This window comes from Equus quagga, chromosome 16, assembly GCF_021613505.1.
Source record: "Equus quagga isolate Etosha38 chromosome 16, UCLA_HA_Equagga_1.0, whole genome shotgun sequence".
In the NCBI taxonomy this organism is placed as follows: Eukaryota; Metazoa; Chordata; class Mammalia; order Perissodactyla; family Equidae; genus Equus; species Equus quagga.
The window spans coordinates 66,596,736-66,624,289 of NC_060282.1; the positions used below are offsets into that span (position 1 = coordinate 66,596,736).

The following is a 27,554-nucleotide window of genomic DNA, read 5'->3' on the forward strand; positions in this document are numbered from 1 at the left end:
GAATAGGGCCTGCCATCATTCTATAAATAAACCACTGGGGTGAGAAAATGCTTTCTCATTATTGAGAGGTATTAATGATATGAGGGCTTTAGCCAGAGACACATCCCAGGGGAATTAAAATGGAGTAAATATACTTTTAAACAGTAGTTAAAATGATAAGCTTTTGTAAGATTTTGCAGTGGTTTTCACATTTGAAAAAAATTAAACATTGTTACCCATTACCCTACAAAAATTAATAATTTACCTAATCCCAGTCTTTTGGATTAACCAACCTTTCCCCATAACTACGTAGACACTGTCCTTGCCTTGTTCATGTCCACACTCTCGACATTTTGCCTGGTTTGCCTCACTTTCTCTTTTCCAGTTGTGTTCCTGACGCCTCTGCTTCTAAGCTCCTTGCTGATCTTCTGTCCACAGCCTCCCCCACTGCTCCTCAAATCTGCTCCCTGCTATTATTCTTCTGACACTGTCTCTGGATTTCTGTGCTGATCACAATGTGTCCTCACTTCAGTTAGGGCTTTCAGTTATACCAGGCCAGTCTGCGCCCATAACCCTACCCAACACGCATCCACACGCCTGGAATTTCAGTTATTTTTATGAAAGAGAATTGTTCACAACATCTGTCCGTCAAACCTTCAGAGGATGACAAGAGTTTCAGGAAAAAGTCAATTTTTTGTGTGTATACTGTATAACATACAATTATCCTGTGAAAATTAAGAAAAATAAAGATGCACTCTGATGCAGAAACCAGACTTTGGGTAGTGTTTGGAGTTGAATTTGTTAGAAGCACTAGTATTTTCTTGCAGACTGGAAGGAGAAAACCACTCCCAGATGTCTTAATTTTTCTGACTAACAGAAAAGCCTTCACAGTTCATATAATGATGGGTTCAATTAGCACGAGTCTTGTGATTCATTTGCAATCTAAGCAAACAAATTCCAGACTAGAAATTTTTACAAATGTTTGTGGTCATCATGTGTTTGGCTCTTAATGGTCACAGAAATTAAACAGGAACTGGTAGCTAACAAAGAGCATCTCAGGAAGTTTCTTGCTCCTTTCAGTTAACAATAGGAGGCATAAGGGCTGACCCTGTGGCTGAGTGGTTATGTTCTCGAGTTCTACTTCAGTGGCCAGGGGTTCGCCAGTTTGGATCCTGGGCGTAGACCTACACACCATTCATGAAGCCATGCTGTGGCGGCATCCCACATAGAAGAACTAGATAACTTACAACTAGGATATACAACTGTGTGCTGGGGCTTTGGGGAGAAAAGAAAAAAAAAGAGGAAGATTGACAACAGATGTTAGCTCAGGGCCCATCTTCCTTGCCAAAAACTGCATAGCTTTAAAATAATAATAGAAGACATAGGATATATGTAAATTTAAATTTACAGAAACATTTTCTGTTTACTTACTAGTCTAATCACTTTCTTTGTTTGTTGGTCTTATGTGGTCAAGGAAAGTAAATACTGTAACGTACTCTTTCTTATGTTATTAGAAAGGGAAACCAGCACAGCATTTAAATTTCACAAGACTTCTCTTTTTTTTAAAATGCAATTCTAATCTACATTTTTTTAAACTATAGTTATTCTAAAAAATTATTGCCTGTAATTTCTGATATCTACCACTTTGTTCTACTATTTATGAATTTGGTTAAGTGGTACTATTCTGATGGGCTGAGAAAGAGTGCACAACGCATGTTCAAGGCATGATGGTAGAAACAGAGAAGCAATGGAAGCATGAACTTACCATCCCTCTTCTACCTTTCAAGCAGAAATTGTCCCAGTAAAGTGAATTATGTTTTTTTTCCATTCTTTCTTCCCTATATTAAAGGAAATATAGCTGTCTCACATTAAAAAAAAGTTTTCATAAATATTTTATTTAAACTTGTCTAATTTCCTATATGTTTTCTTAACATTTGTTGTATTTTTAATATTTCACTCAAAATATATAACATCTGCTTAAAATATTTGACCAAATCAGCTCTATCAACGTAAGTCAACAAACCAATTGTAATACCGGGAAGAACTGCCATATAATTCTTGTGTAACCCGTCACTGAATCACTGTGAAGTGACTTGTGTTTGAAAAGCTTTTAATTTTTGTTATTAAGTTCCCAGAAACAGATGTGAAAATTCACTCCTAGCCCACATTGTCTGGTTCAAGCAGCTGTAAATTATTTCATGGATTACACTTGAATGACATGAAAGTCCTGAGATTATTTCATCTAGGCAGCTGTTATTTCCTTAAATTAAATCAACACAATTCTTTGCTTGATTAATTCTTGGTCATTTCGATTGTATAAAGATAAAGTGCTCACATGTCTTTAGCCATAAATTAGTTCATTTTTCTCAGTAGTGTCCCTATGACTCAAAAGTGCATCACAATTTTATAGACTACCTTTAAAAATAATTACTGCTTTGATCTTTCTATTGTGAAAAAGAATAAGTTTGGTACTCTCTTCTTTTAAATTATAATATTCACATTTCATTTGTAAAGGAAGTTAGACATAGGAAGTGTTACTGCTTGATTTTAACTGCTGGGTTGATAATTGTATCAGCTTTTCTCAGCCATATGGTCTATAGCTCCATTCCACACTCCCTCCCTAGCTCCAGATTCATCCTTCTAACTGTCTACTGAACATCCATATGGATCTCCTGAAGATAGTGCCATCTCACCATGTGCGAAACCAGAGGTATTCTCTCTTCTCGTATTCCCTAAAAGTGGTAATATGGAGAAACCTGTGAGGATTTCACATTCAATCGTTCACTACAACCTATTGAATCTTGCTCTGAAACTACCTTCCAATATATTTCTTTCTCTTCTTACTGTTGCTTTCTTGCCCCAGGTCCTCAGCTTATACATGCCCTACTGCTACAGGCTTCTTCCTGCCTCCTCTCCCTGTTTCCAGTTTTTACTTTCCCAAATGGCTGTAGGCAAGTGAAACAAATGTATTCCTTCAAACATCAATTTTCCAAAAACCAATTCCACATAAAGATCAATTTGTCAAATAATCAATTAACCAAGTTTATCGAATTATACAAAAGTGTTATAGTTAGTAAATATCAATGAATGCCTGCTCTGTGCTAGACGTACTTCTGAGACACTGAGATTATGACAGTAAATGAGAAAGAGTTCCTATCTTGAGGTATCAGAAAAGAAATGGATTTTTAAAATAGATGAATAATGATAGGGGAATGTATGTGTGTGTCTGTACATGTACATGTATGTTTATGTTTAAATATGTGTGTATTTATATAGTCAAGTAATGATAAGGACTATGGTAGAAAAAGTCAGATAGGAGGATAGCAAGAAATCAAAGTAAACATTCTTTTGAATAGAGTCAATGAATATGATTATATTATTCTCATGACTATTATGCTTGGATATATTCAATGAATGTGTTCTTATTTGCATCACTTTAAGAAAATGTTTATTTAGTCTAAAGATATATAGGATAATTTTTAAAATATAATTTTTATTAATATATTCATGAAATATATGTTCTAGTATAGCACTGTCCAATAGAAATATGTTAGCCACATTATATCATATGTAATTTAAAATTTTCTAATAGTCATATTAAAAAAAGAAACAGGTAAAATTAATTTTAATAATGTTTTGTTTGACCTAGTATAGCCAAAATATTATTTCAACATGTAGTCACTATAAAAGTTATAAATTAAATATTTTGTATTATTTTCTTCATACTAAGTCTTCTAAATCCTGTGTGTATTTTACTCTTACAGCATCTCTCAATTTGGACTAACCACATTTTAAGTGCTCCATAACGTGCAGTTGGTGACTAATGAATTGGATGAGATGGTTCTAGAATATATTGACTATATTAAATATATTCTTGATATTTAGTTGACATATAGTTGCATATTCTTAAATAAGAATATATTGATGAGAAATGCTTTTATAGTTATGAGTAGTAACTCATTTACTGAATGTATTAGTTGAACATATTCATTTCAATGAAGAATATTTTATAGATTATATTATTCATAATATTGACCATGTTTAAAAAGAATATTCCTAAATTAATTTTTTACAAATTTAGAAAATTTTTTATTTCCATAAATATACCTACAGTTATCTTTTTAAAGCACAGATTTGGTCACTTTTTCCCCCTTCATCTTCTGAACATCTTAGAGAATATTTTATTTAGGAAAAAGGCCCAAAAAAGGGAAGGAAAAAAGAAAAGAAAGGAGGAGGAAAGGAAGGAAAGAAGGAAGGAAGGAAAGAAGGAAGACAGACTGATACCGTTGATGTTCTAAGATTCTGAGTTTTCTATATTTAAAAAATATTCCCGGCATTTCCTTCCTTGACTTATTCAGTAATGAAAATTCCTTGGACAGGATATTACTCAAATTCTTTCATTTGTTTTTCTTTCTACTCTTTCAAGTTATGCAAACTTTCCAAAATTTCCTAAGTTTAGACATTTCTGTTTCCTTCTCTAGCTCTTTTAATCCTAGACACCTGCTCCGTTTAATAAAGGTAATCAGGAAAGGGAGCTATGGAGATCTAGATTTGTATTTTATTTTTGTTCTTTGTAAACTCAACATAGATTATTACTATCCTTCCATGACTAAACAGGATGAAGGATTCTTGATAGTTGTATCACCATTTAGAGCTTGGTAACTACTTGATAGTTATTAGGAGCTCATTGACTTTCCTTGATGGAATGAATATTGGTAAAGGAAGCATGAAAGAATGAATATTTCTCAGAGTAAGGCCTCTCCTAAGACTTGGGGAGTCAGTTTCACTGCCACCATCACAGCTGCATCTGATGCTTCCACAGCCAGAGCAGTTGCCGAGGCAGTTTCAGCTTGCAGGATGCTGAAGTCTCCAAGGAAAAAGCGAATGAACTCCAGAAGGCTTCTTCCTCTAGAATTCTCTTTTTCTCCCATACTGTGATGGTTATTCTGAGTTGGAAAAAAAGAAATGATACCCAGATGGGTATGGGGTGGCTAAGCCATCTTTAAAAATGCAGTCCTAAAATTCATGTCCTATTACTTTCTCTACATATGTCAAACAACTTACGAATGCTTACATAATAACCATGAAGCTCCATACCCCTATCCTTTATCTTAGTAGTAGGAAAATGGTGCAAAGGCAAGTAGAAAGATGAGTGTTTAGGCCTTTGAACATGTCCTCAAATGTAAGGAATAGCTGTCGTATCTGGACTCCCTAGCACAGAAGGAACCACGTAATTTCTTCATGGCACTGTGAAGAATAACTCAGTACTCAGTTCATTAATAAGTCAGTGTGGTGTGCTTTGCAGCTCCAAAAATAAAACTGAGGAAGCAACTTTTAGGTCTAATTCATAGCAATATGGTCACCAAAAGATTGTTGCTTCATTAAAAAAAAAATGTTCTTTTAAACATTCAATTTCATCTTTTTCATGGTATCAGATATACCCTAAATCCATCATAGAACTGTAATGAGAATATTTGCGAGAAGCTTAGATTTAGATTAAACCTGAGAGATCATTTAGTACAATGCTTCTGCAAAATTCTAAATCATCCACCAGAAATAATTATTCAGTGTCTGCTTTAATCACTTCTGAGGGTGGTGTACTCACATTTCCCGCATGGTGCTGTACAGTATGCCTTTGAATAGCTATAAATGTTAGAAGATTGTCATGTTGGCTCAGAAATGTGCTTCCCTCTCCTTAGACCTATTTCTTCTTTGGAGCTGCTGGGGGAGCTCTGTATGATAAACCTTTAGTTATTTGAAGGTTGCCACTATGGAATCCATGAAGACCATCAAATGAGAACAAGCAGATGCTGTGTTTTTGGAGCTTCTTATAGCAAAGGAGTCAGCCACCATCACTGCATTTGCCAGAGACCCAAAGGCAGGCAGGGAAGTGGGAAAGCTTTATAATGAAAAAAAAGCGGGAGGCAGGGCTTGAAGTATATGCTGATTGGAAGTTCTTGGCATGGGGAAACTGAAGGCGGGCTCACTAGATGCAGACTATCTTTTTCAGTTGGTTTGGAGAGCATCTTTGGCTTTCTCTGGTTGGTTCTGAGCTGGAAATGGGGGCGAAAGGAGAGAAGCTGGCCTTTATTAACCAAGAGCTGAATGTTTTGATCCAACTGCTGCAGAGGTAGTGTGACTTCACTGGTTGATTCTAGCAGACTGTGTGTGGGTCAGGGTTCTAATGTCATATATGATCTATCCATTGTCTGTTTATATATTCAATCTTTCAGTCCCCTCTTTCGGCCATTCTCTCCCTTGCAGGAAGTTGGGCAAAGGTAAGACTAGAGATCCAGATCTTCATTGCTTGATAATTATCCACTTGTCTCCATAGTCAATTGTATCACAAGAGTTTCTTAATTTTTTTGATGTTGAATTATCGTGGTGACCATCTGACGGAAAAGTGGCTTCATAGAAGCATTTAAGATGTGTATTAAGCGTTAAGATGATAGAGTTTAACATACTGGCATCATGACTACTATCACAAAAACAAGAAGCATTAAAAATCCGTTTAAGGTGCTATGGAACCAAGAGTCTGAATTGTCCAACCAAGGCCAAGAGAAAACTCCTACACATCATAAGGATCAACCTTAGAAAGCCAAGTAGCTTTTTTTCCTTAAGGCAATATATAGCCTTTTTTACCTTTCCTGTTTCACTGAGCCAAGTACAGCAAGAGGTATTAGCAATGGCGTAGATACCAACATGATTAGTGAACAAGAAATCTAGATTGTCCATCACTACTCTTGCCAAGGAATTGAGACTGATCTGTATTCCATCTAGGGTAGAGGTGTATCATTCAGAATTTCTGCCAGAGTTAAAAATGATACATGTCTTACAGTCTTTTGTTTGTACGATTCCTATTATTGGAAACACTTTGATTGTTTGCATAAACAATGAATCAGTAACTCTCCCAGGTAAAGTGCCTGAATAATCAAAGGTAGCCTCGTGTTGGAGCTTGAATCTGAATTATAATTTTCAGCTTTGATAATTTATAGAATTAGGGCCTCTTTGTACAGATAAGTTTTGTGATACTATCCTAAAGTTCATGAGATATTAGTATAAAGCAAGCAAGATTAGCCATCCTGGCTGCAAAGGAAGTAGTATCTGGTAGGAACACATAGGTATCCAGGAAAAAAGAAATTGTTCGTGATATGATGTTGGAAGCAAGGCCTTACATTAGCTGCATAATCTGAGATTGGGTTTAGAATGATTATGCTCTGATCTAAAAATTTTAATAAGAGAACAAAAGAGAAAAAGGATCAGTATGGGTGAGTGACAACCAGGAGAATATAGAAAATGAGAAGAATGATTGTAAGTAAGTGGATGAACAGCAAAATACGAACTAGTCGTGAGTTTTGATCCAACATCTTGGGCAGAAGCTGTCCACTGTCTGAGGTCATCAGACTGTTCTGAAGATCTTGGATCACCTATAAGGAAGAGCAGCTTCTAGAGAATCTCTGAGAATCCTTGGTCTGAGATTCCCTATTGGAATAGGCTTCCTGTTTGTTGATTCTGGATAGCTTCTTTAGTTGTGAAATGTGAACCCAAGGATTTACTCAAGAGAGTTTTATTTACATATTTATTATTAACAGTATCTGATAGAATCCCTTCCAGTGAGGTTCAAGAGCAGTTTTCCTCCGATGTGTCTTCCAATAGATGAAATCTCATAGTTGAATATCATAAAGAAGCTGTTTGAGAAGATATTTTGGGGGCTGGCCTGGTGGTGTAGTGGTTAAGTTCACATGCTATTGTTCAGCAGCCTGGGGTTCACAGGCTCGGATCCTGGGTGTAGAACTAGCACCATTCATCAAGCCATGCTGTGGTGGCATCCCACATAAAATAGAGGAAGGTTGGCACAGACATTTGATCAGCAAGTCTTCCTCACCAAAAAAAAAAGAAGATATTTTGAACGTGAGCTTAACCTGTTGGCTATAGGACTGGGTATAGTACAGGTGTCTCTTGCAATATTTTGCAATTTCTCTGCACAGTAGGGCAGAGTTTAGTGTCATAGGTAAAATCCTTAAGCACATGGGCCCCCCAGTTACCAGTTCACAGGGAAATAAAGAGTGAATACTTGAAGGAGTGGACCATACCAACTTAAAGGCAAGTGGGAGTACCTTTGACCAAGGGATTGCAGGGTTTCTGAAAGTTTTGTTAATTTTATTTAAAGACGTTGTTGATTCTTCCCATCTTTCAGGAAGTTTGTAGGTGGTAAGAGCAGCATGGTTTCTGAGTAAGGGGGGTAATGCCCTGCGAAATTCTTTTATAACGTTTCTCGTGAAGTGTATGCCTTGGGCACTTGATATAAAAATTTGTATTCTCAAGATTGGAAACACAAAATCAAGCAGAATTTTAGCAACTGTAAAGACTTTTTGGCCAAGGGATGTTTTGATCCTTCTTGAAAATAGACATACAATAGCTAAAACATATTCAAATCTCATGAAGGGTGGAAGCTGTGCAAAATCCATCAAAGGTGTTCAGAGGGCCCTTGAAGCTTTGCTTCCTGGCCATATCCCACCTTTACAGTTTTTCTAGAATTATGTTGTTGACAAGTGACACAAGACTCAGAAATTACCTCAACTGTTTTTAAAGTTTCCCCAGCTATGTTGATTTAAGATACTCCAATTTATCCGTACGGTAATGAGTAGTTTCATGGAGAACTCTACCTAATATCCATTTGAAATCATCTAGTGCCACTAAGCGGCTGTCTTGAGAGTACCAATGATTATTTGAGTGAAGCTGGAACTGTATTTTTTCTATTTTTCTTTTCAGAATAAGGGGCTAAATGATATTTTGTAATGGTCTGTTTGAATTCTTTAAGAATTTATCCTTTAAGAGTTTAGATAGGCTCCTAACCTTGGGTAAGTCTGCTTATTTGGCAAAATGAACTGCTAGAGTATTTCCTTTAGTTTCCATTTTATTTCTTTTTTCCATATTATTTTATTTCTCATATTTTGAGCTCCAACTTTTATAATAGCTACCTCTTTATCAAGTAGGAGTGCATCTAACATTGTCTTAAACATCTTATCCATTTTTGATGGGGGTTCCAGCAGAGTTAAGAAGCCCTTTGTTTCCAAAGCATCTCAAAGTCATATTAAAAAAACAAAAAAGCATACATTGTATATATATTCGTCTGTTTACTCTGTGGTCTTTGGCTAGTCAACAAATTCAAATAAGTGCAATAATTCTGCCATCTGGGCTGATTCTACTTCAGGTAGAGGATGGTATTCTAAAGGCAAAATTAAATTGGTGACAGCATATTCTGTTCAAGTTATGAGGTGTCTATCAACAAATAGTAAGTCAGAACGTTCAATAGGAGTCCTTAACACTGAGTGAGGTACAGCAAATTCCCTAACTGAAATAAGAAAACTATGAAGTTGCCTTCTCCTGGTAGGGGCAGGAGAGGGGCAGATCAGGGTGTTGCAGGGGTGAACAGCAATGTGAGAGGGAGAGACTAGGAGAGTCTCAGGTTAATTAGCTAGCTGGAAAGTGTTGTGTTCCCAGGTAGTACCAATGTCTGTACTGCATGAGGAACCATGAGATCAAGAGGGGAGCCTATAGCTAGTTCAACAGAAGCATCAAATTTTGAAGTGGCGCCTATTGCCCTAAAACAAGGGAATAAACCTTTGCAACCAGGTCAAGACAATGTGTTTTTGATGATTCTCTTAAAGTCAAGTTAAAGTCTAAAGTCTTCTCCAGATTACTTATGTGCGAGTAGACAAAAGAATTTTTAGTTGGGGATGTCTATGGAAACAGTCTGTTGACCACCGTTTTGCAGATTACGGAAGGCCTGTTCATGATTTGGACTAAGAGTAGGTACAATCTCAGGAAAATTGACGCTTGTTGTTTGCAATATCCAGTTAAACCTGGAAAGCCTCTCAGTTGTTTTGTGAGGCGTCTAAGTTTGGGTCATCTATAGCCTTATTCAGAGAGAGTGATTTTCCTCCTTCTGTAGATTATAACCTCAATAATGGATTATGTTTTGGCAACGTTATAATTTATCTTTTGAAACTCTATGTCTCTTTTTCGTTAAGGCTGAGAGCAAGTAACTGAAACCCTTTTACAAAATTCCTTGTTCTGTGAATAACATGGGAGATCATGTACATATTGTGTCAGGACTGAATTACAAGGGAAATTTAGATCTTTTAAGTCTTGATTGAGGACCTGGGAAAAATAGGAGGGGGCTTCAGTGAGCCCCCGGGACATGACTCTCCGGGTATACTATTGTCCTCCCCAAGTGAAGACAAGTGGAAAGATTTTGAATGAAAAAAGACAAGGCTTCAGATATGTTCTCATTGGAGGTTGTTGGATGGGGAAGCCAAAGGTAGACTATTTACAAGCAAAGGAACTTATGTAATTAGTTTGGGAGCATATTTGTCTTTCTCTGGTTGGTTCTGAGTTGGAAGCAAAGGCAGAAAGAAGGAAGCTGGTGGTCAGACCAATTCCTGACCATTTGGGGCCAATTGCTGCAGAAATTGTGGATTGGCTTCTCTGGATGGTTAGAGCAGAGGGTGGCGTCATGTTCTACAGTCCTATATGGTGTACCCATTGTTCAAATGGATTCAGTCTCTCACCATTTTTCCCCTGTACATCTCATATAATTTCTCTCCAACTACATCTAGAAATGATTTGAGAAATAATTGATGCATGAGGTAAGATTTTTGCTAAGCAGAAATATAATGTTTTACTTAACAAACTACTAGCAAATTCCTGAAAACGTGCACTTTTCTCCTTAATACTATTAGAGTTAATTTTTTTCTCTGTAATTGTTTATATTGTTACAGAGGATCTTGATGATTTAAGAATGGAGGGAGTAACTACCCTGGTACCTTCTGGGAGCAAATTTAACCAAAGTCGTGCTACTCACCCTGCTGAACCTCAGGCCAAGGTCACACTGAACATCTGTTCAAGGTGTGCCAGGTAAAACAAATAATAGGTATAGTATATGTAAACGTGATCTTGATTTTTAAAATCTAGGGTATTGATGCAAAGTGTGTCCTCCTCTGTGTTAAGAAAATCTTTTCCTTCCAGTTATCTTTTGTGCTAACATTGGCCAGGGGGTTAGTCATGCAGTTTATCCTTATGCCCAATGCCACTCAGACCAACAATGAATCAAAGAGTTTAGATTGTCTCCACTTCACAGTTTGAGACTATTTTCAGTCTTTTTGTCTCTGAATTTCATTTGCTGTTCTGCCCTTCTGTTCCCTTTCAAAGGAAGATTCAAGGGGCTCTGAAAGTTCAAAGCCACTTTTAAAGCACCTGCATAAAGGACAAGTGTGCCAAGGTACAGTGTAAGATCTGATATGATTGGCCTCTTAACCTGCTCCTCATCCTGTTCACCTCCTGGAAAGAATTTAGTCAGCCTGACGCTCTTCCGTGTTGGCAGCTGGAAGCGATCTTTGCATGCACCCTATGCGGCCAAAGAAGTAGTTTAAGTTACTGCCAAGTCGGCTGCCAGTGCTAGTCTAGCAGAAACTCACCAGATAGCTAGAATTCATTCTTTTGTGGAAACTAAATCTCATTTGCAAAGAGGCTTTTAAGCCTGTTTAAATGATAAAACAAGCCTTCTAACCCTTATGTAAATGGTGCAGATTAGCAAGAACAATGCACTGGCTGGCCAGTTTTATCTCCTTTTCTTTATGTCTAGCTGTTCCATTGTGCTGTTGGAGAGGGGATTAGCTGCTTGGAAATAGGGAGGGGGAAAGTGTAGGAAAATCAAATCACATTTTTGTGGCTTTTCTTCTTTCATTTTACCCCTTTAGAATTTTTATTTTAATTGTCGCAGGCTCAGAAAAACAGAAAGGAAACCTCTTAGAAAATCAGGGGATATTATTTGAGACCGTTAAGAGAAATGCCATAGTTCAGTGAAAACATCAAGGGAAACGTTGCTACAGATAACTAATATTTGGATGAGTTGACTTTTTGATTAGGGGTGTGAAGAAAACTGCTAATATTTATGTGATGATAGTTAGGCATCCTGAATAAGCAAGGTCATCTAGGGAAGAGCTGTTTGGAAGTTTAAAAAGAACATTCTAGTATATTTGTACATTTACAATTCCACTGGAGAGGGGTTGGTCTTGGTTCTTCATATAATTTGTAGAAGATTGGGCTATGAGGTGTTTGTTTTTTCAAAAGGGAAATCCTATGAAAATGATATGTTTTGTTAAACTATTGAGGATTTGAATTGAGAAAGGTCCAAGCACATACAGTCCTAAATTATTTACCATTCAGCTTCCTGATGATAGACTTGGATTGTAAATTGCAAGCAACTTGCATTTAAGGTGAACTCTTAACTGAATTTTTTGAAGAAATATTCAAGTAAATAATAATTGGTTACATTTATTGCATTGTTACTATGTACCATGTACTATTCTAAGCATATTAAATATATAGACTAATTTAATGCTCAAATAATGCTGGGAGTTAATTACTATTATCTTCATTTTATGCATAAGCAAATTGAGGGATGAGTTGGTTAAATAACTTGTCCAAAGTAACACAGCCAGTAGGTGGCAAAACACAGTGTCAAACCCAGGTAGTATCGCTTGACAGTCTGCCTGCTTATTTTGTTCTCTTGCTAAGTGCCAAGCTCTTGTCTTAAGGTGAAGATGGAAGCCTAAAATAGATAAAAACAATGAGATAGAAAGAGATTTAGGTGTTTGAAATGATGGGAGTGCGTGATTGTTTTGATTGAGAGTAAGGCAATGTTGTACTTTCAAAAGCAAGACAGCAATATATTGATTCAGGGAAATGTGGTAAACGGTGTGCAAGAAGACACTAGGCTGTTGATTTTAGAGTGGCTGCTGTTGCCAGAGTTTAGAGTGGGAAAAAACTATCACTTGTCAGGAACTATGAAGAATCTGAGATTTTTACACTATTTGCAACCTAGCCTGTTAGTCTGCCATTGTTTTATAGATGCTGACAGAAGACATGAAACTCCTGGGTCAGAGACCAAGGACTTAGTACTCACAACAATAACAATTGTCAGAGTATTGGCATTTTCACTGATTCCCTGAGGGCAAATCTCACAGAGTGACACAAATAGAGTAGTAGGTTGCAGTACATAAGAGGAACCCTGAGTTTAGGAAACCTGAATGTTTTCTAATGGGAAGTTAGTGTTGCTCTAGAGAGAGACCCCTTATCTATCTTCCAAGGCTATTTGCTATACAAATATCCCTGAACAGATTATCTGAAACAAAGGCTGTCAGTGTCTTTGATCACAAGATATCTAGAAACATGAGAGACTCATGAAGAATTATTTCCCAGTGCTACTTAGAGTGGACTACTTTTGTAATGCATTGATATGGTTATCAAAATTTTCCACAATTAATTCTCAAACATCAACTTATATTGCTGGCTCACTTTTCCTAATTGCAAGTAAGGCTTTTAAGACTGTGAGAATTATATTTTTTAACCCAGGGCTGAGCAATTATCTGAGGCAGAAATCATAAACTGGAGGACTGTAGGTAGTGTCCAGTTTTGTGTGTCCACATAATACTTAAAAATACCGCTGGGTTGGTTACCAGTTTTATATAAAACTTGGGATTTCTATCTCCTCTTAAAAATCCATACAGGTGATAACACTGGGCCCACATTCTCAAATGATTACATAGTAGCAACTTCCTCCTCCACACTCTTGGACCCTGCAGTTGTGCTCTAGTTCACCTCAGATTGTCTGTGCACCTTCCCTCATTTACACTACCTGTCTAAAGTCTCTAGGCCTTTGTTTGTAACCTCTGATTTGTAGAAACACTGGGACTCCAAAGATAACTAATGAATTAGGACTGGTGGAATGCAGGCTGAGGAACCTGGCCAGGCTGCTGGGAGAGGGATCTGGTGCCCAGAAGAGGCAGATTCTACCCTCAGGGTACCAGGTTATGGGCAGAAGTTTATGGTAGTCAGACTGTAGTCTTAGAGCAGCCAGGCAATCCCTCAGAACTGAGATAGAGTGAGTCGGTCAGAAATCCACTGCTGCAGACTAGACCAACATGGAGAAAATGATAGCTTTATTTAGAGAACTGTGCCCATTCCCATTACTGTCTTTGTGGGCACTGGTACCTAGCCTGGAAGATAATGAAAGGTAATGTGGGCTTCATAGAGGAAGCCCAGACATTGGATTTTGGGTCTGGTATCAGGATTTAATTCCAGTCTCACTGGATTGGAGACAGCGTGGTACTAATGGATAAGAAAGTTTAGGATAATTAATGCCAAATTGTATCACGTACTTGCCAACACCTTCGAAGGCTTCCTGGTAAAGATAGAATGGAAAGACAACATCCTTTGAAGTCTGACAAAGAGATCTAACTAATGTCCACCCTCCAAATTACCTAGTATGTCATCTTGGGAAAAATTACACAAATATTCAGAAAATCTGGTCCCTCATCTGTGAAATGGAGTTCATGTAATCCTGGAGATACCCTCTAAGGACAATTGAAAGGACTGGACAGGATGATGTCTGCAAAGGCAGCTCGAAAAGTGTTGACAGTGCAAAGGCTATCAAGCAACAGGGGGTTTCCTCCTCTCTTTCTCTCCTTCATGAGGATAATTACCATGTAAATACTTAAGCAGTTTAAAATGCTTGGAGTTTTTTTCCATCTTTTTGATAGGCCCACATTAAAGTGCTCAGGTATTGAAAACAAAAGAGCCTCATTTTCCTTACATTCAGAAATTTCCTTAGGCTTCTGACTTACTAGGGAGAAAACTATGGTTCATCTCCCTGGATTTCTGTGTTCAATAAAAGAGTGTAAGGTGGCAATATTTTTCTTTCTTTGTTTGTTGTTTCTTAGAGTTTTAAGGTCAAGAAATCATTTTTTCTACAGAACTGGAGAGGTAAAATGTAACAAGTGACCTAATGGATGTGTTGTGATCTTGAAATAATACTCTAGTCTCAAGATACTGTCAACAACCTCAATGTAGAGTCAGTGAGACTCAAATAATGTTCAGAGTTTCTGCAAAGAACCGATCAATGATCAAGTTAGTGTCAAGTGGTGAAGTCTACTCTTTAGGTTGTCATTTTCCTCAATCTCTTTTTCAAACACTGCACCACTTGTGAGCTACTTATGGAGTCACAGTATCTAGGAGTGTTTGCTGATGAAATGTCTGGAACACTATTGCTCTTATTAAGCTGAGGCCATCAGTGAAGGCCGCAGGCTTTTTCATTCAGAACCTGATTGGAAGACATGATCTGTAAGGAGACTGATAGATTCTACTGGGGATGATTGAGGGATGTAAGATATACGAGACCACTGGAGAGACCTCCGCTTTTCAAGAGATCTGAAAAAGAGGAATTTGGTGCACATGAAGTTGCTCTGTAAAGTTCTGTGTTCAGCAAAGTGACTAAAATATCAAGAATGCCAAAAACTTTACTGATTAGCATAGTTACAAGAGAGAAAAAGATTACAGAATTTTTTCTCATAAATATTTCACACATGGTTGGAAAAGTGCAGATGGAAGAAAGCTTGTGTTTTCAAGCTGGAAAATTATTCCAAGGTAGTGTTACTCCCATCACTCTTGGTGGCCTTTCTGATGTGGGCATTGCTGCAATTTGTATGATTTAAACAAAGAGATGACATTGTTTGGCAAGTGGAAAATATATGGCTGATAGATATCTGACCACCAAGATGTATTAAGATTCTAATCCGGAACATCTCAGTTTTTTCTGTCAGATCATATGGGAAAAAAAACATTGGAAAACAACAATTTTAAGTAAATAAAGAATTTCTATGTAGGATATAGTGGTGTCCTTATAATTGGTGATTTTATTCATTACAAAGTAGATTTTTAATATATTTGTTGAATGTCTTGGCTTGACTTTTAGAAGATTCCACCAAGACAGCTACAAATCCTTGAGCGGTATGAGCAAAATAAGTTTCATTTATTGCCTAGGAGTCATAGTAAGTCCTATCAACTAAAAAGTAAAGCGTCGGTAGGTCAATGCAAATGATTGGTAATTATCAGCAAAACTTTCGTGGTTTTAAAAAATAGTGGTCTGCAAAATTGTGAGTTTCAAATTAAATGTCTTTGTTAAATGTCCTGAATTTTCTTTTTAAGATAACTGTTAAGGTACCAATAACAAGCAGACAAATGCTGATACCAAGGCACCAAATTACTATTTCAGTGAAGCTTATAAGCCATTTTTCTGGAAAGACCACCCATTAATTCTGTCCACTCACTGCCTTTTTGAGGAGTTAAATCTTGTTTTTGTGGACTCCTGCCAGGGCATTCCGGGTGGTAAGATGCTATTTGTTTTTGATGGTGCAAGTGTTTGTATTCATTCATGCTTGACATCAATAGTGCACAAAAAAAAGGAACTGAAAGCCATTTTAAAAGAAATTGGATTATGGAGAACATACAATGATACTGGCTCACAAACTACAGCATGAGAAGGCTGGGAGGAATTTGTTTCCAAACAGGCTGCTGATTTTTAACTGAGTTGCCTCATGTCATTGCAGCAAAAATTGTTCATCATTTCTCCTAAACATCATGACTTTAAAGTATTGGATTTAGTCATATATTGACTTGATTAGGCAGAAGCAGATCATCATTGGTGATAGCATGCTACAGAAAAAAAATGAACGTTAAACCTTGTAAATATAAACTAATTTCCAACTGTCTGTGTTAAGATTTACTCATTGACTTGAGAAACCTACATAATTAATTGTATGTTATATTCTGTTTCACTTTGCTATGCATTTTTCCGCTTTTCCCAACTATTTTTATAAGGTTTAAATTCAGCAAGTTCCCATTGGAAGGAAAGGTGAACAAAACTGACAGGAAGGAAAATGGATAAGGACAAAAAGGGACTGCTGTCACTTGTTCAAAGTTAAAAGTTTTTCATAAAATTGACTTCCTATGCCTAGAGGATTAAAGGGACACATTTGAGTCATGAATACTATACATCACCTACTGCCATGTTTTAAGTGACAGAAATATTTAATTTGAACCAAAATACATTTATGGAGCACACACTCTGTGTCAAGCACTGTAATAAACTCTGGAAATAAAAGTTAACACCTTGACTACTAGGAATTTATATTCTAGCTGGAAACAGACATGTAAACTACTAAGTGCAACCCCAAACATCAGATAGTGATAATGCTGTGGAAAAAATAAAGCGTGGTAAGATGGCCATGTCATGCCAGATGCAATTGATCGTTATTTTATGGGGGCTGTTGCTGCGGGAAAAGTACACAACCTTGAAAATACTGATGTATGACTTTCATTGTTCATTCAAGATCTGCATGAAGAAAGAAATGACAGCAACAAACATCAGTCAGAAGCTGGGAACCACTTCATCTCAGTTCCTAACACATTAATTTCATAGTTTTTCCTTTATTTATGAATCAATGCTAAACCCTCCCCATCCTCACTTTTTCACTTTGTTTTGTGGTTCATAAAGGGGATGGAGGACCACGGATGCGTGCACGTGTGCACATCCACACACACACACAGACACACACACAATCTAAAAAGCTGTTTTCTTGTTATGTGACAAAGAGTTGGGGCTTTAGAGCAAGAGAGACCAGGATTGGAATCTCAATTTGGCCACTGAATAACTTTGGGAAATCATTTAAGCTCTCTAAACCTCTGGTTCCCATTTGTAACGTGTAATGATTTCTGCCCATGGGATTATAGTGGAGTGAGGTGGATAGCTCACTTTCGAACAAGGAGTATCCTCTGAAAAACAGAAAGTTTATTTCAAGATAAAAATAATCATACACATTTCAAAAGAAGTTAAACATACATTTGAAATCCAAGGAAATCACGTTATGTGCTCAGAAAAATGAAAGGAGTATTAAACTGAAGGTCTATGAACACGTCTCAAGGGTTTAGGGAGTAAAATATTAAGAATAATTTTGGTTCATTTTTGGCTAAATATATAAAAGTGTTTTGATTATAGATCAACATTTTCCTCATCATTCCTCTCTGTGTGAATGTACTAGTCTACATATTTATACTATCTATCTATCCATCCATCCATCTATCTCATAAACCCCTTTCCCAAGGCTGTGATGTAAGAGACACTTAAAAGAAATGGATAGCATGAGAGGCAGAGAAAGATGATTTTCCTAATCAGCTTTGCTAAGCAGCAGCAACCTTGAATGACAGCAAAAGTGCTACAGTCAGTACTAGTACACTGGTTTTCCAGTTCACACCAGTAGATCTGAGGTTAGTTTTCTATATCCCCATTTAGGTTGTCAAAACTTTGCTGTGGTCTTCACTGAGGGTAACTTCCTTTTCCTTTATAGACTTTCTGGGCCTTATAGTATATTCGTGATTTGTGGAAGAGTCCTTTTGGGGAAAGCCTAATGCCACCCAGAGAATAAGCATCTTACCATGAGGGAATGGGAATAGCATATTGCCTGGATAAAGTCGATGCTGTCAATTTGTAGATGGGTAAAGAGTCCTAATGCTCCAGTGGGGTGCTAAATGGTACCTGTGGGTTGGCTTCCCCACATAATAATAAGCACAATAGAACAGCACACATAATAAGAGGTAACCGTATTAGAAAATATGGGAATAATTAAAATATTTGTTGTTGTTCCACCATGGCTCCTTTACCCAATATATCCCTGGAAAGGGAACCGGAGCCAGGTGAAGGAGGCAGGCCAGTACTTCATTCCTATTCTTTTATCAGTTGATGCACATTTGGGTTGTTTCTGCTTTTGGACCATTAACGATTTATGCTGCTATGAATATATCAATACAAATTTTAGTGTGAACATGTGCTTTCATTTCTCTTGAGTAGATATCTAAGGAGTGGAATCATTGGGTCATATGGTAATTCTATGCTTAATTTTTAGAAACTGCCAAAACTAATTTCTAAAGTAGTTGCATGATTTTACAATCTCACTAATAATGTATGAGAGTCCCAATTTTTCAACATCCTCATCACCTCTTGTTACTGCCTGTTTTTGTTTTTATTTATTTTTTTTCATTTTTGCCATCCTAGTGGGAGTAATGTCTTATTTCATCATGATTTTAATTTTCCTAGTGAGTAATGATGTTGAGAAACTTGTCACTTGCTTATTGGCCATATGTATATCTTCTTTGGAGAAAAGTTTACTTCAGTTCTTTATTCATTTTTTAATTGGATTATTTGTCTTTTTATCATTGAGTTGTAAGAGTTATTTATATATTCTGGATATGATACCCCTATCAGATAGCTTGCAAATATTTTTTCCCATTCTGAGGGATCTATTTTAACTTTTCTAATGGTATACTTTGAAGCAGGAACATTTTTAATTTTGATTAAGTCCAACTTATCTATTTTTTCTGTTGTCATGTAGGCATTTGGTGTCATATCTAAGAAGCAATTGCCTAATTTAAGGTCATGAAGATTTATGCCTATGTTCTCTTCTAAGAGTTTTAGTTTTAGCTCTTATAGTTAGAGCTATCATGTATTTTGAGTTAACTTTTATATGTGGTGTGAGGTAGGGATCCAATTTTATTCTTTTGCACGTGGATATCCAGTTCATGCAGCACCATTTGTTGAACAGATTATTCCTTCCACAATGAATTGTTTTGACACCCTTTTCAAAACCATATTAATCATAAAAGTCTGCTTGCTTTCTGATGTAACATTTTCAGCCTTATCTTATACCTTCTAGCACCAGACTTGGAATCAGCCATTTCTCTAAGGATCCCTGTTTTCTTTCAGCAGCACATTTGCAGTAGAGAATAGAATCTGCTCACTCGGGTACATTGTGGGATTGGCATTGTCTTTTGGCTATTTTGCTGAAAAAGGTTGGGTACAGTACAGTAATGTACTTTATTAAGTAATATGTCTGTAAGGCATGAATTCTTATTGATATTTCCAATCCAATTACAACAGCATAACATTCTTTTTTTTTTTTTTTTTGACTTTATTTTTTCCTTTTTCTCCCCAAAGCCCCCCGGTACATAGTTGTGTATTCTTCGTTGTGGGTTCCTCTAGTTGTGGCATGTGGGACGCTGCCTCAGCGTGGTCTGACGAGCAGTGCCATGTCCGCGCCCAGGATTCGAACCGTCGAAACACTGGGCCGCCTGCAGCGGAGCGCGCGAACTTAACCACTCGGCCACGGGGCCAGCCCCAACAGCATAACATTCTTACTTAAATTCTTGATTCTATAATTGAAACTTCTTTTCTTTTATACTGAAAGCCTTTATTTCTAACAAAATATACAATTGTTTGTTTGCTGTACTGACAACTCAGGAAAATAGATCCCTGATAAAATATAGGGTGTTCCAAAGGTCTTAGTGTTGTTTTAAGTTATTAAAGCTTAAAACTGCACTTAGACCTTTGGAATACCCTGTACAAAGTTATGCAAACAATAAAACTACTGAATTAATTTCAAAAATTCTAAGTGGTTCGTTTTGCTTTTAGATTACGTTGATTACACCAAAGATTTGCAGTGAAGTTACTTGTTTTAGAGTCTATAGAGTTGCTCATTATACCTTACTCTGTGTGGCAATGTCATAATGACTAGTTAGTGAATGATTGGTCCTGTCATTGCCATTCACCTTAATTTGAGATGATTGGTGAACATTCTAATATCCTAAAAGGCTTCTGCTTTTAGCTACTAATCTCTTCTTGGTGGAGATTGTCAGCATCTAAGAGAAAGAAGAGTCCAACTTTAAATAGAAATTAGGAAAAACACTCTAAAATTATATAGCATGGTTTTATTTCAACACCATCTGGTCCATCCACAATTTTTTAATACATATCTATACATAGAAGATTCCTATCTATGATTTTTGCCTGAATAAAAAAGATTGTTTCGTATTATTATTTAATTTCTGGTAATTTAGAATTACTCTACCTTCAGTTATTTAATATTGTTTTTAACTTTACTAATTCCTGATGTGTTCTACAAAATTTATAATTTTACTTTTTTTGATCCACAAATGCATTTTCTATTATAATCAAATATATGGATTCACACATATAATATAAAAATCCAAATGATTCTTTCAATTTTCTTTTCCCAGTGCACAAGTCTCCTATTTTTCCATAAGAATATAAGGAAATGCCTTGATTTCTATATAATTTCTATATTTTTATATGAGTAGCCAAGAACAATACATGTAAATATATTGAAACGCTTGAAGTTATGCCTAAAATTCTTTTGACTCGTGAGTCAAAAATCAAATTTACTTTGTAAATATAAATTCATGCATCTTAATACTAATTAAGAATGTAGTATAATATGTTATGTAACCAGAATATATAAACTATAATACAGTTAGATTTTTAAAAGATAACTGGAAAATGTTTTAGCTATGAAAGCTATAGACCGTACCTCAAAAGCTTTCATGGAAAGTTTTCTAAATGTTTAATTTCCAGATTATCTGGGTTTTCTAGAAGCACTTATAAAATACAGTGGTGCTGCATTTATTACACATTTCAGCCTTTGACCATGTTGAAGGGTCCTGTGCCCGGTGTCTCCACAGCTTCCTCAGATTTCCCAGGCATTACTCTGCAGGAGAACTACACCTATGTTAGATACTAAAGAGGATTTCTCCACAATCCACATGCATTTGCTTTGACTGATGGTTTCTATAAACCTGCAAAGACTGTGACTTATTGGTGAGGGCAGCTGGACAACTGTGAGTGCAACATAGAGAAATCCATGCTGGGTACACTCTATAAAGGAGCTCCTTTTCTGGAAATAGCACCCAAGATAAGTGCAGAAAAGCAGAACACTCTTATGGACCTACTTCTTCCCATTCTCAACATCTTGATACCTGAAGTGTAGAATTTGACAGTAGTGCCAAGAGCTGATGAGGAGGAGAAGATGAAAAGGATTGTAGTGACTTAAAAATCTTGTAGTAGTCTCTTTGAAGAAGTGTCTCCAGGAAAAATAAATTTGCTTAAGACTGTTAGTCTTTCAGCAGGAAGAATTCCTCAAAATGTTGAGGATATTGGGAGCAACACCCGTAGTCAATTAAATATGAAGCCAAATGATTTCACCTGGTTTTCCCCAGCTCTTGTTGAGTTCACTGATGGTACTGTTGCTGTTAGTTTATTCACGGAGCCAAAGCCAGGTTTGAAGTGGCTCTGTTTTTGTTTGCTTGTTGGTTTGTTTTTCCCTGGTGAGAGGAATGACACAGGGAATAGTTAGTCGAAGATGCACATGGGTTCAGTTTATGATTCTTACCTGAAACAACAGATTTTTGGTCTGAAAACTGCTCAGGTATGAGTCATAGCCACCTATTCCCTGGCAGTGGAGGAAAATAAGGAAGAAAACATGAAAATAAGAAGTTGTCCATGTCCCGTAGGCTGCCTCTGCTATTTTCAGGGTCTGTGTTGCTCAAATCTTACCTTGGTTATGCCTCATTTGTTGTAGAAAAAAAGCCCATGGACTCAGTATCTTGAAATATGGATTATCTCATTTCATCAAGATCTGCAGGCAGGAAGAACTGGGGTGATGTACTCACTCAGCTTCTGGTGTGAAGATCTTGAGAAAACAACGAGACATATGTCTAAATTTCCTAGTCATTACTAGGGCAGTGGCAGTAGAGATGGTGAGAAATTGCCAGATTTAGAAATCCTTTGTCGATTGAGCTGACGGGATTTGCTAATATACTTGTGTTGCATATGAGATAAAGAGTAAAATCACAGATGGTTCTAAAGTATTTGCTAGAGTAACTGGAATAGGTTGTACCTTTTGGTGAGATAGAGAAGATGGGAGGAGTTGGTTGAGAATGATGAGGAGTCAGGAGTTTCTACACATGTTAAATTTGAGATGCCTCGTGGATGTATGCGGTCAAAATTTCTCAACAACAGAACTGACAGTTAATAGAGTGAAAGATTGTATTCTCTTTCAGTGGTATGAAAGTAATGAAAGAGCTTGCTATGTCTTTCCAGAACAGGCTTTGTGATTGGCTGTCACTGGTATTGGGATTAATCAGCTACATTTATCAGAAGTCACCTCATGTCTCATAACTCTTCACCTCTCCCAGCATGCTTGGCTCAAGACCTACCATAATCTGCTTGACTTCAATTTCCTTTTTAAAGTGTTTATCATTCTTTCCCTCTCTTTAGAATATTAACTCTGTGGGAACGAGGACCAAGTCTGCCTTGGATCACTGATATGTGCTCAGTACCTTAAATAATTCTTGACTCACATGAGGTAGTCATTAAATACTTGGATGAATGAAAGATTGGAGGAATATCAACCGGAATCTCTCTCTCTCTTCCCCTCTCTTTCTTTCCATTTGTATCTCCATCTCTATTTCCAGACTTATCTTTCTTTGTCTCTATCTACATTCTATTTTTACTTCCAGATTCTACTTTCTGTTGGGCTGCTCAATCTGGTGGGAAAGATGATCCTGGCTCCTGGATACTCCATGTTTATAATTATCCTTACAGCTTAGGCCCTTTCTCTCCAGGAGTTTATATGATAGTCTTTAAAAAGATGCTGCTAACCTCTCCCTAGGTAATGTGCCTAACAGAAATTAACACTGCTTAGGGGTGATGAGATCTCTAATTAATCTTTGGTCATGGGCTCACTCCTGTGTTAGGAGAAAAGACACCTCTTCATTGACACTTTCACCAGAAACAGTGAGAAGTTGGGGAGAAGAGTTTACCAAAAGAAAGAGATTCAGTGCAGACAAAATAATAGCATGACCATTACAATAAAATAAAATTAATAAAATCTTCTATTTATAGGGAACTTTAAATTGTAGAAAGTTCTTTCACAGACATTAATTCATTTAAAACCAGTCCTCGTAATTTTTATATCAACTGAACAAATGATGAAACTTAACCCAGAGAATTTAAATACCTTCTACACACAGCTAATAAATGTCTTTGGTGGGCACGAACCCAGGGCTTCTGAATCACAATTCAGAGTTCCTGCAGCTGTAGTGCACTGCCTCCATAAGTCACTCATTCCCAACCTTCCATTTTCTGTTTTGGGATTAATAGCTCTTTATGATTTTCTTTCCACTAACATGGTATCACCTGGGACATTCCTTATAGGTTCCAGTCTTGCATCCAACACACACCTGAGTTGTCTTGCTGGTATTTCCTTCCTCCTCTCTCAATGCCGGATTTCTTTGCTCCGGCCCAGTCCCTGGAGGCCCTGGATCCCCCTGCCTTCTTGGATCCAATCTCCACTCCAAGTAAGTTTTCTCCCCTTCGAATGTAAGAATTCTTGTAATGTGACTCTAGATTCTTTTAGTACCAAGGCGGCACGAGGGATTAGCAGTTAAGTCCCGAAAAGTGGAATCTTCTTTTGGATTTTGGTGATAAGAGTAAAAGGTGGGTGTGGGGATGTGGAGAAGAGCCTGAGAATATGGGAGAACAGTTGGAGAAAATAATAATTTTCGTCTTTGTAGCTCCTTGGTTTTCATCTTATGCCCCAAGTCCCAGCTAATCTGAGCGTCTCTCTTTTCCCCATAAAGTTTTTGTGAGTATCTCCCACTTGCCCCATGTTGGCCCTTCCAAAATGAGCTCACCTCACTCTGCACGGAAGGACTTCTGCCTTACAACCCACAAACATATCCAAATACTCATTCTTCAAGCACAACTCGTATTTGCTTCCTTCCCTCTAATTTCTCTCGGTACTTTTAGAAAGCAATTCCTTCTTTAGTCCCCCTGGTTCATTTTTATCTTATCTTCTGACCTTGCTCACTTTCTGACTGATTATTAAATAATTATATTCTCTCCTCTTCTAGAAGAAAAGGTGGCAACATATGCATTGATATGTACTTTGGTCTCAGTAAGGTAGGAGATTTTAACATTAAAAAAAATCACTTCTCAAAACTCACATTTTTCTTATAATTTACTTTTCTTCTTGCTGTAGTAAACTATTTAACAACTTCAGAGACTTCGTGGGTGGTAAACTTTTAGTTTCTGTGCTTGAAAAATGTCTTGAACTCTCCCTCCCCTTTGAATAATGGTTTATCTAGTGATTGGCGCTCCATTTCACTTATAGATGTTACTCCACTGTTTTTCCATCAGTGTTGCTGATAAGATCTCCAATGTCTATATAACTGTTATTTATTCATAGGTAATCTTTCTTTTCTTTCTGGAAACTCTTAAGTTCTTCTATTTTTGCTCGATATTCAACTCTTCAACTCCCATTTAACGTAAGACCAGCAAAATAAATGTCCATCTGAGATTCATAGCTCTTCTACTTTATGAAGGTGGTCAGCCACTCTTTCTTTGAATATATTCTCCTCTTTTGCCTTCTTTTCTCTCCTTCAGGCCCCCCGTTGGGTAAATCTTAGAGCTTCTCAATCTATTCTCCACATCTAACGTCTCTTTGATATTTTTTAATCTAATTTTTTTTAGCTCAGTTCTCTTTCAGTTTCTTGATCTTACTTTCAAGTAACCAAATTGTCTCTTCCTGTCAAATTTAGATTTAATATCTATGTCCTTAAATCATGTAAACTCTCCCCCCCCCCCCGCAATACATGTTTAAAAAATCTCTGTTTCTTTCTTTCTTTCTTTCTTTGAGATGCTTAAATATACTTATTTCAAGTCTTAGGTTGTTTTGTTCTGTTTCATTTTGTTTTTAGTCTAGAGGTATTCTTACCATTTTATTTTCAGTTGGTTGGCAATATTTCATGGTATATATTTTCTTCATATACTTTAAAGTTCTGTAAACTCATCTAGAGGGGGAGTCCTTCCTTCCATCCCTCCCTCCTTACTGTCTGTCTGCTGGCTTTTTAGTTTCCTTCATGCACCTTCTCTGGGGTGTCCAATATAACACTAGCATGGTACAATACAAGATCTTATATTGGAGGCTCCAGGCTCCCAGTCAGCAGATGGCTTGGTTGGGTTTCTTGCTGATGGCTGTTTCTGCTTCCTTGAGCCATCTCCAAGTCCACAGACCTACAGTGGTATTGCTCATTTCCAACCTTACCAGTTCACCAGTGGAGCATTTCGTTCAGCCTCATCTCACACAGTGAGCCTGGTTTCAAGACTAGGGTGTTTTGCCTCCCTTTACAGCCTCTTTTCTCTTTCTGGTGCTAGGAGCTCAATAGGCTATGGTGATTTTAGCCTCTTGTTTGTTAATCCATTTTGTTTCCATTTCAGTCCATGATAGTGTTTTATCCTGTATTAACATGGTTCTATCTTTTAAAATACATTTAAAAATGTATTTTATCTCTTACTACTATGTGTATATGTGTGTCTATGTGGGAGTGTGTGTGGAGGCAGCAGATTTTTGTATGAATTTACTCTATCATCTTGACTTTAAGTTATGTCATTGATTAAATATTTTAATATCCATATACACAGGTATTCATGAAAATAGATGAATGGGGTAATCACATAAATATGATGAAGATTAAAACTAAGATTTTCTGGGAGGAAACAGTCTTAGGGATAGTAGAGAAGTAACTCAGAGTATCTTTAATATTACCACATATATAATTACTTATTATATTTTTAAGGAAAATATTTTTTAGCTGTGCTAGTCAAGGACGTTCATGTTATAAGAATCAGAAAGCTTAGTGGAATTTTTACTTTAGCTAATGGGGGTTTCAGACAGGGATATTTGGGAAGAAATAACAGAACAGTTTAGTCTCACTGACATCTGGAATATTGCTCATGACTATTTAGGACACATCGACTTCTCTAGTTGCCCCCAAACAGTGCTGGAACCCAATCTCACTGACATCTGGAATACTGTTCATGACTATTTAGGACACATCAGCTTCTCCAGTTGCCCCCAAACAGTGCTGGGACCTAATCTCACTGATGTCTGGAATACTGCTCATGACTATTTGGGATACATCAGCTTCTCTAGTTGCCCCAAAACAGTGCTGGGACCCAAGAGGCCACCATGCTCCTCTCCTGGCTCTTCCAGATCTTCTAACTCAAGGTCCTCTGTCAACAAATAATTGCTTTCAACTTTTTGTGGTATGCTTACTGCTGGATTTTAATGCCTCATGGCATCTGTTCATGGTCTTCTCCTTGTGCCTGTCTATTTCTACTGTTATAGACTGAATATTTGTGCCTCCTCCAAAATTCATATGTTGCAGTCTTAAACCTCCAGTCTGATGATATTTGCAAGTAATGCCTTTGGGAGGTAATTAGGTTTAGATGAGGCTATGAAGGTGGTGCCCTCGTGATGGGATTAGTGCTCCTATAAGAAGAGGAAGAGACAGGAGAGCTGTCTCTCCACATGTACGCAAAGAAGAGCTCATGTGAGCACACAATGAGGTGGTGGCCATCTGCAAGCCAGGAAGGGAGCCCTCCCAAGGATCAGATTTCCTGGCACCTTGATCTTGGACTTCTCAGCCTCCAGAAATGTAAGAAATAAATGTGTGTTGTTTAAGCCACCCAGTCTATGCTATTTTGTTATAGCAGCCTGAGCTAAGACGTCTACCTTTATGATCACGTCTTTCGCTAAATGTTAGCTACAAATTCTCAGATAGAGAATTCGATGGAGTCCACCAGTTGCCATTCAGTATTGCGTCTAAACTTGAGGAGCAGAGTTCTTATGCTACACCATCTTGATATCAGTGCCTCAACTTCGAGTGATTCCTGGAATAATCTTCTGGCACCAGGGGATCAGAGCCACTTTGTACAAATGAAGGTACTTAGGTTTCAGTAGCCTTATGAGCACCTTGCCCAG

The 27,554-nt window shown here is 37.2% G+C and overlaps 1 protein-coding gene across 1 annotated transcript in view; it reads left to right on the forward strand.

The window, feature by feature from the left end:
• Window positions 1-27,554, forward strand: part of C16H8orf34 (chromosome 16 C8orf34 homolog) — a 371,062-nt gene that overhangs the window by 226,971 nt on the left and 116,537 nt on the right. The window contains exon 8 of the mRNA XM_046642279.1: window positions 10,764-10,899. Within this exon, the coding sequence (XP_046498235.1) occupies window positions 10,764-10,899 (136 nt within the window). The remainder of the gene's footprint in view (window positions 1-10,763; window positions 10,900-27,554) is intronic.